Below are 11,230 nucleotides of genomic sequence, written 5' to 3' on the forward strand. Positions count from 1 at the left end.
GTCCCATTTTATGAAAGCGCCTTCAAATACAATGTTTTCTCTCTTTTGTCTTTTGCTTTACTGTCAGCACAGTAAAGCTTTCAGAGTGCTAAAGGTTATCAGGCAATATATATGAAGGTTTACTAAGATATCTGCAACTGTTAGTTGCTTCATACAAACAAGAAAAATACAAGCAGGTACACATGTGTATATCTATCAAATACAGTGAGTGTCTAAAAAGGAGTTTTGTATATAAAGAGTGTGCTATGATATTGTAGATGGGGTGAATGGCACTGATATATATTTGCTCACACCAGTTCTGCTTCTGCAGAAGAACATTAAAAATCCTGCTCATGCCCATCTGGGGCCTCTGGATATATGGGGCCAGGATCTCCTCCATACCTGCTTCATGCCCTGGGGGACAGGGCTGTGGTTCCCCACACTCCCTAGCAGATCGTTACATGGAGAAACCTTTGGAATACAAGCATGCTGATCCACAAAGGTATGCACACAGGTGTACACACGGGTGTTCACAGACGCAGACTACACCTTTCTTGGCTGCTGCCTCAAAGCACATTGTGCGCTGTCTATCTTGTGTGCTGCACAATATCGTTTAATATTTAGTATCTATTGTTATCTACTGCTAGCTAGTTTATTGTGATGGTCCTGTATTTATTATGTTGCTCTTTTTTTGTTTGCTTTCTCTTCTGGTTTTTTTTCTCCATACAGGTGATCCAGGTGTTTTGTTTGTTTTTCCTTCTTTCTTCCCCCCTTTCTCACCATCTCTTCTCCCCTTTGGTTTTCTTTCTTTCCCTCTCTTTCTTTCATTCTTTCTCCCTGTCCTATCCCCCAGTCATGTCTGTCCCGTTTGTAGCAACCGAAAATAAAATAAACAATTAAGACAACAATTCTGATGGCTAAAGATCCAAACGGGACACAAAAAAAAAAAAATCCTGCTCATGATTTTGTACTGACTTTCTTCTATCATCAAATACTCATGATATTTCCATTAACTTTCTTTACCATGTATCCAATTTACATTAACTTTAACCAGTGTTAGTCAAGTTACTAGAAAATAGTAATTAGTTACTAATTACTTATTACTTCTCCCAAAAAATAATCACATTACTTTACCGATTACTTATCTCCAAAAGTAATTAGTTACTTTATTACTTAGTTACTTTTTAAAAACATGATACACAACCTAAATACGTAATAGAGTAGAAGACCTTTCAGCCCAATTCTATTTCTTCTGCATAATTAATGATATAAAATTGAATCAAATGAAAAAGTCTCTTTTTAAAAATTTCTTTAATATTTTAATTTTATGCATCAAGCAAAAAATTAAATTATGTGCAACAGTGTTTGACTTGAAGAAATTTGTTTAACATTAAAACTTTATTTTCTGCATATTCCAGAATATAAAATCTTTTTTTGTGTGTTTACACTCACTCTTTCGCATAGATGCAAGTAAAACACAGCAAAAAATAATAAAATCAAAGATTTTAGTGGTATTAAGTCCTGTTGCTCTTAAATCTATTTTCACCTATTTAGCAGGAGTGGAGCCAGCTTTGTCCGGCGGTTATGTCAGTGGAGGGATCCGAGGGTTTCTCTGTGAATTTCACATTCCCATGGCAGCATACGAGGTGTTTGCTCAGATTTGAAGTTTAATTTTTCACTGTAGAACAAAGTTTTTTACCCACGCAAAATGTACGCTAATGTTTTTATCACTTTTCACAAAATCAAACTCCAAGTAATGTCAGTACTTCCAAGCTTTAAATGCTGCATGGTCGTACTCTCTCACACAATCCATATTATCCGTTGTTGTTCTACACAGGTGTCTGTTGCTGCCACGGACATTGCACGCTCTTACGTCATTGTCATGAGACACACTCACAAACAAAATTACAGTTTAGTAACGCAGTACAGCAGCATGCTTACGGGAAAGTAACAGTAATCTAGTTACTTTTTTGCAACAGTAATCCCTTACTTTACTCGTTACTTGAAAAAGTAATCTGATTACACTAACACTTAAAGAACAGTTAACAGGACATTTTGTCTCCTCATATTGTGTTGGTTTGTGTGCATTTCAGAGTGCAACGGTCTTTTTGCTCCAGCTTTCTTATTCACTGCCAAGCAAAATCACTTCCATCACAGGCAGCAGCATTGTCTCTGTCCACATTCCTGTGTGTGTGCGTGACAGAGAGAGAGAAATGCCACTTGCCTGACGACTCAGTGGTGGATGTGTTAACTGGATGTTTGTAAATACTTGCTAACTACTAGCCAAGCAGTCATAAAATTAGAAAACTGCAATGTAATTGGATATGGAGAAGGTTTGCTTCAGTGCTGCAGCCAACGTGTTTTATAAGTCACAGTTTTTAAGCATCTTTTACTTTCAAGGTAAACAGCTGGAAAAGCTATGTGACTTTCCGAGCAACTACCAACAACCTCATTTTTCTGTCACAATCGGTGGTTCCCAGATGGTCAGGAATGGTCTCTGGATGGGCACTATCTGATATCCTCATGATGGTGTTTTCCCTACATCACCATAACAATCGAGGATCAACATTGCAGCTGAACAGTTGTCTGATCATTCAGTTAGCATTAGCCAAAAAGCTAGCCAAATGATCAAATGATTGAAAAATTTGCCCAAAAAAATGATCTCAAGCAAACCAACATGAGTCACCTAAATTTGGTTAACAAACCTAACATATAGCCTAATGTAATATTTTTTATATTATATGACTTAATAAAGAAAACACTTGAAACCCATGTGCAAACATTGCCCCCCCCCCCCCCGACAATAACCTGTACAATTTTCATTGTGTTAAAGAGACACACACACATACACACATATTCTGTAGGAGATAGAGAGACCTCAATTGTTTTCCTATGGTAACATTCAAGACTTTGTATTTGTTTTCTGTTGACAGATTGAGCAGCTGGGTTAGTCCAGTCACATTTAGGAGCAGTTATGTGATAAAGCAAAATAGGGAAAATGGAAAATATTGAAAATGTTTTTCTGGTGAATCTCTTACACAAATGCATTGTTCTCTTGTGGTATGGAGATTGACTTGATGGAAGCAAAACAGTCTGAAGTCAATAATGTAGGTAATGCAGAACTGTCCCTTTTGGAAAACAAAAGCTTATTGCATTTTATTGTTATTTGTTCCTTCAGCCTTAATTTGGGCTCGATAAAATGTCATTTTAGAGAGCAGAATAATCAGTTGGGCTTCCTGCAAAAAGCACAAAAGCACATTTGCAGCCCTAAATATGTTTTTTTTCTTTCTTTTTTTTACCTAATATTGGCAGCTAACCCATTTGAAGTGCCATTACCTAAACAACTATGGCCAGAAAGACCTTTAACGCTTGTCACTCTTTCCAGGATGAAAAGCTGTCAACAACAAGGTGTGCTTGCTAATGCTTCTAGAAACAAGGGGTGTAAGAAAAGAATTTGTTTTCAAAAGCCTGATTAATCTGACAGAGGGAACGATAAAGTTAGAGGTGAACAGATAAGATTTTGCCCAAAACTCAACTTGGGCTCTTTTGTACATTTTATAATCATCAAAAATTAGGTCTGTGGACTTGGTAGATTTGGTTTAACTGCCTTCCACAGCAGTTAAATCAAATCTACAGATGCATAAAGAGTTATGGTAAAAAGGGAGAGAAATATACAATTAAAAGAGAGTGATGAAAGCAAGGCAAACAGGAATGAGGACATTGAGGCTGTGGACAGCTACAGATACCTTGGTGTTCATCTGAACAATAGACTGGACTGGACTCATAACTCAGATGCCCTCTACAGGAAAGGGCAGAGCAGGCTGTACCTGCTGCGGAGACTCAGGTCGTTTGGAGTGGAGGGCCCACTCCTGAAGAAATTCTATGACTCTGTTGTGGCTTCTGCTATCTTTTATGGCGTGGTCTGCTGGGGCGGCAGCATCTCTGCTGGGGACAGGAAGAGACTGAACAGGGTGATCCGAAGGGCCAGCTCTGTTCTAGGATGCCCTCTGGACCCAGTGGAGGTGGTGAGTGACAGGAGAACGGCGGCTAAGCTGTCATCCCTGATGGACAACATCTCCCACCCCATGCAGCAGACTGTGACAGCACTGAGCAGCTCCTTCAGTGGGAGACTGCGGCACCCACGGTGTGGGACGGAGAGATTTCGCAGGTCTTTCCTCCCCACTGCTGTCAGACTCCATAATAAAGACTTTAACTGATCAAGCACACACATCCATACATATGCAATAATACTAAGTGCAATAATCCTTTCTGTCATCGTTGTATTTTTACTCAGTTGTATATAGTATTTGTATTTGTATTCTATTTTTATCTTATTGTATATTTATTTTATTTTATTCTACTGTATATAGTATTTTATTTTATTCTATTCTGTACAGTTGTGTACTGTATTTATTCTTATTGTATTCTAATTTTTGCCTCATAACTTTTGCACTGTCCACTTCCTGCTGTGACAAAACAAATTTCCCACGTGTGGGACTAATAAAGGTTATCTTATCTTATCTTATCTTATCTTATCTTATGAAACCAGATAATTATACCAGGTTAGTATAATAAATTTCATTTGTGTGTAGAATTATAAAAGGCTAACAAAAATTTTCTGGTATATCTCCAGTACTAAGCATGCTTCATTGCACCTTCCCTCTTGGTGCTGAGGATGACAGAGGATTCAGAAAGTTTATTAATGCAGGCCGATATGACAGAGAATGTGCATCTTATTTTTGTTTTGCATATTTTAATTTATATTTAATTTGTTGTGGTTTGCAGTGTTTTTGTGTTGTTTCACTTTAAATATGTTTAAAAGGAAAAAGCTGAAAATTTAAATAGTTTAAAGTTGAAATGTGAATAGTTGGTTTTTGTATTATTTGATTTATTTATTACATTTTATGTGGAGTGAATAAATAAAAGTATATTTACAGTGGCCCCTAGAGACAAAGCACGTATAAACTCCAAAATGCGTACAAGACACACCTGAAGTACTCCAGGATGCTATGGGCAGTGTTGAGCTTTTGTTACTACACAAGCCAGGAAGTACCAACGACCAGATTTGGTCTGTGGAAGTAACAGGTAAATTAATTTTTTTTAATTATTTGAATATATATGAGTGCTTGTGTATAAATACACAAACAATACACATATGCTTTCAATTGTGTAATATAAGTGATCTAGGTAGCTCTGTTTTGGAAGTTCAGTTAACTCTAGAAATGTATTTTGGAGTTTGTATGTGTTTTGTCTCTATGGGCCACCGTATATATTTATATATAAACATATATAAATAAAACCAGGGTTTTTTTACATTAGTAATTCCTTTTGCGCATAATTTTATATTGTTGTTAATAATTAATTAATTAAAACAACAGAAAAACCTGAAGAGATGATTGGGAGCCAAAAGAGCCAGTTCTCTAAGAAGAGCCAGAATTCCCATCACTATAAACCTGCACACTCACATGCTCACTCAGGTTGGTTTAATTAGCATGTTCACATTATAGCAGGCCATCAAAATTCCCTGGGCATTCTAATGACTGTAAAGCTTTACTAACAATGAAATGTCAGTATGCACACTTGCATAACAACAGTATATGATGTTAACAGTGTATCGACATTACGTATTTAAAATACAAAATATGAGTAACTGTATTCCGTTACAGTTACAGCTTAAATACAGCTTAAATAGGTGATTGTAGAGTACACCCAGCACAGACACACGCACACACAGGCAGGTATAGCCAACTTTCACGTTTATTGATATTTTTGTATTTTGACAGCTGACTCAGTCGCACCGTCTGACAGCTCGAGCCCAGCTGATCTCCCTTGGCCGCTCCTCCTCGTCTCACTATAAACACAGCGGAGGAGACCATCATTAGTCCATAAACAATATCAGCTGTTCTTACCAGCCTCGCGGCGCCGCCCCGTTGAGCCTTCCGCTCCACTCTTCCCCTGCAGCTGCGCCCGGGGCCACGCCTCCGCCACACACCCCCACCGCCCGTTCGAGGCCGGGGAGCCGTCCGGCCGAGCCAACTCCCCCCCCCCGCGAGCGAGAGAGGAAATCGGCCACTGCCATCTGCGCCCCCGGCCTATGGATCACCTTGAACTTAAAGGGCTGCAACGCCAGATACCACCGGGTGATCCGGGCGTTGGCATCCTTCATGCGGTGGAGCCACTGCAGCGGGGCGTGGTCCGAACAGAGGGTGAATGAGCGTCCCAGGAGGTAATAGCGCAGGGAGCCGACCGCCCACCGGATGGCCAGGCACTCCTTCTCCACGGTGCTGTACCGGCGCTCGCGCTCTGCCAGCTTCCGGCTGATGTATAGGACAGGGCGGTCGGCCCCCCTTACCTGCTGGGACAAAACGGCTCCCAGCCCTCTGTCCGAGGCGTCAGTCTGCAGAACAAAAGGGAGGGAAAAGTTAGGAGTGTGAAGCAGCGGCTCCCCACAGAGAGCCTTTTTCGCCTGCACAAACGCCGCCTGGCACGGCCCCGTCCACTGGACCAGATCCGGGGCACCCTTTCGAGTGAGATCGGTCAGGGGGCTGGTTAGCTGCGCAAACCCCGGCACAAAGCGACGATAGTAACCCGCCAACCCCAAGAACCGTCTCACCTCCTTTTTCGTCCTGGGGCGCGGGCAGGATGCGATAGCCGCCGTCTTCTCCACCTGTGGACGCACCTGCCCGCCCCCCAGGTGGTACCCCAGATACTGCACCTCCCTCCGTCCAACCGCGCACTTCTTCGGATTGGCCGTGAGCCCCGCCCCCCTCAGGGACTCCAGGACCGCGGCCACCCGCAGCACATGCTCCGCCCAGGTGTCGCTGTGGATGATCACGTCATCCAGGTAGGCGGCAGCATACGCTGCGTGCGGACGCAGTACCCGGTCCATGAGACGCTGGAAAGTGGCCGGGGCCCCGAACAGGCCGAACGGAAGTGTCACGAACTGGTACAAACCGTACGGAGTGGAGAAGGCCGTTTTCTCCCTGGCCTCGGCAGACAAGGGAATCTGCCAATAGCCCTTGGTTAAGTCCAGTGTCGTGAAAAAGCGGGCCGTGCCTAACCGGTCCAGGAGCTCGTCGACCCGAGGCATGGGGTAGGCATCAAAGCGTGACACTTCGTTCACCCTGCGATAGTCGACACAGAACCGTATAGACCCATCCTTCTTCGCCACCAGAACGATGGGGCTACACCAGGCGCTGTGCGACTCTTCTATTACTCCCATCCTCAGCATTTCCGCCAATTCCCTCTGCACGATTTTTCGCTTGTGCTCCGGGAGCCTGTAGGGCCGTGAACGCACCGTCACGCCAGGCTGCGTCACGAAATGGTGCTCGATGAGGGACGTCCGGCCGGGCAGGGGGGAGAACACGTCCGCAAAACGCTGTTGCAACGCGACAACATCCGCTCTCTGGGCCTGTGTGAGATGGTCATCACAAGGGAGGGAGGCGGGAACGATAGAATTTGGCACCTCCGGCCCCAACTCATCTCTCTCCTTCACCAAGCTCACCAGAGAAGCGGTTTCAACCTCTCGCCACAGTTTGAGGAGATTGAGGTGATAAATCTGCGTGGCTCCTCCCCTGTCCGACCGAGCGACCTCATAGTCCACGTCCCCGACTCGCCGTGTGACCACAAAGGGTCCTTGCCACTTGGCGAGCAACTTCGAGCTGGAGGTAGGGAGTAACACAAGCACTTTATCTCCCGGTGAAAATTGCCTGAGCCTAGCCCCTCTGTCATACAGGCGTTGCTGACGCTGCTGAGCCTGGAGCAAATTCTCCCGTGACAACCTCCCCAAAGTGTGGAGTTTTGCTCTCAGGTCCAACACGTACTGAATCTCATTTTTGGCGGGGCTCGGACCGTCCTCCCAGCTTTCTTTAATCAGGTCGAGCACCCCACGTGGCCTCCTGCCGAACAGCAGTTCAAAGGGAGAAAATCCCGTGGAGGCCTGGGGCACCTCCCGCACTGCGAATAACAGAGGGTCTAGCCAGTGATCCCAATTGCGTTCATCCTCGTTAATGAACTTCCGAATCATGGACTTTAAAGTCTTATTCAGCCGCTCCACCAGCCCATCAGTCTGAGGGTGGTAGACGCTGGTCCGAATAGATTTAATGCCCAGTAATTCGTACAGTTCCCGCAGTGTACGAGACATAAACGACGTGCCCTGGTCAGTCAGTATCTCTTTCGGGATTCCGACTCGGGAGATGACCTGAAACAGTGCCTGCGCCACACTCTTTGCAGAGATGGTGCGCAGCGGAACTGCTTCCGGGTACCGCGTTGCGTAATCCACCAGGACTAACACAAAGCGGTAGCCGCGTGCACTCCGGTGAAACGGCCCGATGAGGTCCATGCCGATGCGCTCAAACGGGACCTCAATGAGGGGGAGAGGGCGCAGCGGCGCCTTCGGTATGGCCGGCTGGTTAACAAGTTGGCAGTCCGGGCAGGACGCGCACCAGCGGCGCACATCCGCTCGGATGCCCGGCCAATAAAATCGGGCCGTTATTCGCTCCAGAGTTTTCTCATAGCCCATATGCCCTGCCATGGGGTTATAGTGGGCCGCCTGGAAAAGCGTTTCCCGGCGGCCCTGCGGCACCAACAACTGGGTGTGTGTTTCCTCTGTCTGAGTGTCACGACTCACTCGATATAATCGGTCGTTTAATACGACGAAACGCGGGTAGGTCTGCGCGGCCTCAGGGCGCACCACGTGACCATCAATAGCCATCACTTGGTCAAAGGCTGAGCGTAGGGTGCCGTCACGAGACTGCTCCAGTGGGAAATCGCCCATGGGGGACACTTCCGGGGCCGGCGGGACGTCCCGTGAGGGACCCGCCAGCTCCTCCCCCCCGGAGTCGGTGTCGGACGACCCCGCGTCACCGCTGAATGCCGCGCACACGCTACACCCCGCTTCCGGTCGTGATCGCACCCCCGCGTACTGCCCCAGTAGCTGATGAAACCCCGGCCAATTGGTACCCAGAATCAGGGGGTGCGACAGGCGCGGGCTAACCGCCGCCGTTACTCTATGCGTTTTGCCCTTATACTTTAATAACAGCGGCACAACGGGATACCTGTGAACGTCACCATGCACACACCTCACCTCCACCCATTCTGCCTCCAGCAATGCCCCGGGGCGAACCAAGCTTTGGTGTACGAGGGTCTGCGTGCAGCCCGTGTCCACCAACGCCTGGCGTATACCCCCTCGAGTCCTTACCGGAATACTGTATGTCCCTCCTGGACCGGGGGAGGGTGCTGGGGCGCCAGCAACACGAAACACCTGCCCCACTTCCATAAGCGGACAATCCCTCCTCAGGTGCCCCGGCTGCCCGCACTTCCAGCACTCCGGCCCCGGCGTCTGTGCTGCTCTCCGTGGCTCGGGGACGGCTCCACTTGGCTCGGCTGCCCTGGACGGCACCAACGCCGCGAAAGGGTTAGTGGGGCTCAGCGCCGGCAGCCGCTCTGCCTGCCCTGGTGCCGGCACACGGCGTCTCGGGGCCGGCACTGGGGCCTGTTTGTTCGGCCTCCGTCCGGCGTCCCCGGGTTCCCCTGCTCCAGCGGCAAGGTGGTCTTCCGCTAGCGTCACCGCTACCTCCAGGCTTGCGGGCCGGTGGCACCGGACCCATCTCGCCGTCTCCGCTGGCAATCCCTCCGTGAACTGTTCCAGCACCACCTTGTCCACCAGCTTCGTTTCGCCCTCCGATGTTCCCGGTTGCAGCCAGCGAACCGCCGCGTCGCGCAGCTGCCGGGCCCAGGCGAATGGTCGGTCTGTTGGGGCCAGCCGACAGGCCCGGAACCGCCGGCGATGGTCTTCGGCGGTGAGCCCCAGCCTGTCCACCACCGCCCGGCTCACGTCCGGGAAGCTGCTCCTCGACGCCGGAGGCAGACTCAGGGCCGCTGTTTGTGCCTCCCCAGACAGCAGGGGGAGCAGCCGCGGAGCCCACTCCTCCCGCGGCCATTGGCAAGCCTCCGCCGTGGCCCGGAAGGTCTCCAAAAAAACTTGTGGGTCGTCCCCGTCCCCCATCCGGGGCACCGACACCGACAGCGGCAAGGGCTTCGGCGTGGCAGCGGCCCCGACCAGCCGTTCCAGAACTTGCGTCTGTCGGTCCGTCTGCTCCCGCAGCGCGGCCAGGTGGGCACGCTGGTCGGCCGCCTGATCCCGGCTCATCGTCGCCATCTCCGCCAGCATCTGCGCCAAGAATTGCAGAGGCTGGGCGGGTGGCGTGGCCTGTGGGTCGGACATTTCCACCGGCACTCTTCCTGGGTTTCGGCACCACTTGTAGAGTACACCCAGCACAGACACACGCACACACAGGCAGGTATAGCCAACTTTCACGTTTATTGATATTTTTGTATTTTGACAGCTGACTCAGTCGCACCGTCTGACAGCTCGAGCCCAGCTGATCTCCCTTGGCCGCTCCTCCTCGTCTCACTATAAACACAGCGGAGGAGACCATCATTAGTCCATAAACAATATCAGCTGTTCTTACCAGCCTCGCGGCGCCGCCCCGTTGAGCCTTCCGCTCCACTCCTCCCCTGCAGCTGCGCCCGGGGCCACGCCTCCGCCACAGTGATAATTAGAATACAGTACTTTGCTGAAATAAATGGATTACACGGCGGCCATTTATTGTTTCATATGTTAGGTTATGCCCTCTCTAATTTTGGAAATTCCACGCATTGCTAGAAACCCAAACAAAGCAGACAATAAGAGGCTGTAATATAAGCTTCCTGTTAATGTTGGTGGTGTCAGTTACACAATGGACCCAGAGCCAGCAGTGCGTGGACAGGAATGCATCTCTTACCTGAAAATTCCGGCACCACTTCACATTTAAAGAAGAAAGGGATGGGCAAAATCTGACCATGCAATGCAAACTCTGTTTGCCAGCAACTAAAAGACTCCAACCTGAAGAAACATCTGGAAGTAAGTTCTTTTTAAAAAACTAACGTTAGCCTACTGCAACTACCTTGTTTTAGTTGTTGTGGCTGCCTGGGTTATGTGCCACTTCAGTGTCTTCGATGTAGTATTGCTGTGTGATCTATTACTATTACTGAAGGCTGCATTACAACCTACAAACAGACAGAGAGAAAACATTTTACTGATACAGACATAGTTTTCTACACAAAGTGCAGCCTTACCTAATGTCCACCCTGCTGTTACTCATTTTATATTAAGATTTAAAAATCTAGTTGGTATTGCTTTCAGAACTACACATGATTATATGTAGCTAGCAGGTTGTTAATGCTATCCATCAAGTAGAAGCAGGCGGAG

The 11,230-nt window shown here is 47.9% G+C and overlaps 1 protein-coding gene across 1 annotated transcript; it reads right to left on the reverse strand.

Annotated features, from left to right (window-relative positions):
- Positions 1-5,884: 5,884 nt before the first annotated feature.
- On the reverse strand, positions 5,885-10,275 carry LOC309689284 (uncharacterized protein; the record flags this gene model as incomplete). The annotated part of the gene is made up of 2 exons (XM_082505580.1): positions 6,485-10,275; positions 5,885-6,436 (listed from the first exon to the last, which is right to left on the reverse strand). The coding sequence occupies exons 1-2, from the start codon at positions 10,202-10,204 to the stop codon at positions 5,885-5,887; spliced, it is 4,272 nt and encodes a 1,423-aa protein (XP_082361706.1). The 5' UTR covers positions 10,205-10,275.
- Between the last annotated feature and the right edge of the window lie 955 nt (positions 10,276-11,230).

The sequence above is a fragment of the Aulonocara stuartgranti genome, assembly GCF_965226115.1.
Source record: "Aulonocara stuartgranti genome assembly, chromosome: 2".
Lineage (NCBI taxonomy): Eukaryota > Metazoa > Chordata > Actinopteri > Cichliformes > Cichlidae > Aulonocara > Aulonocara stuartgranti.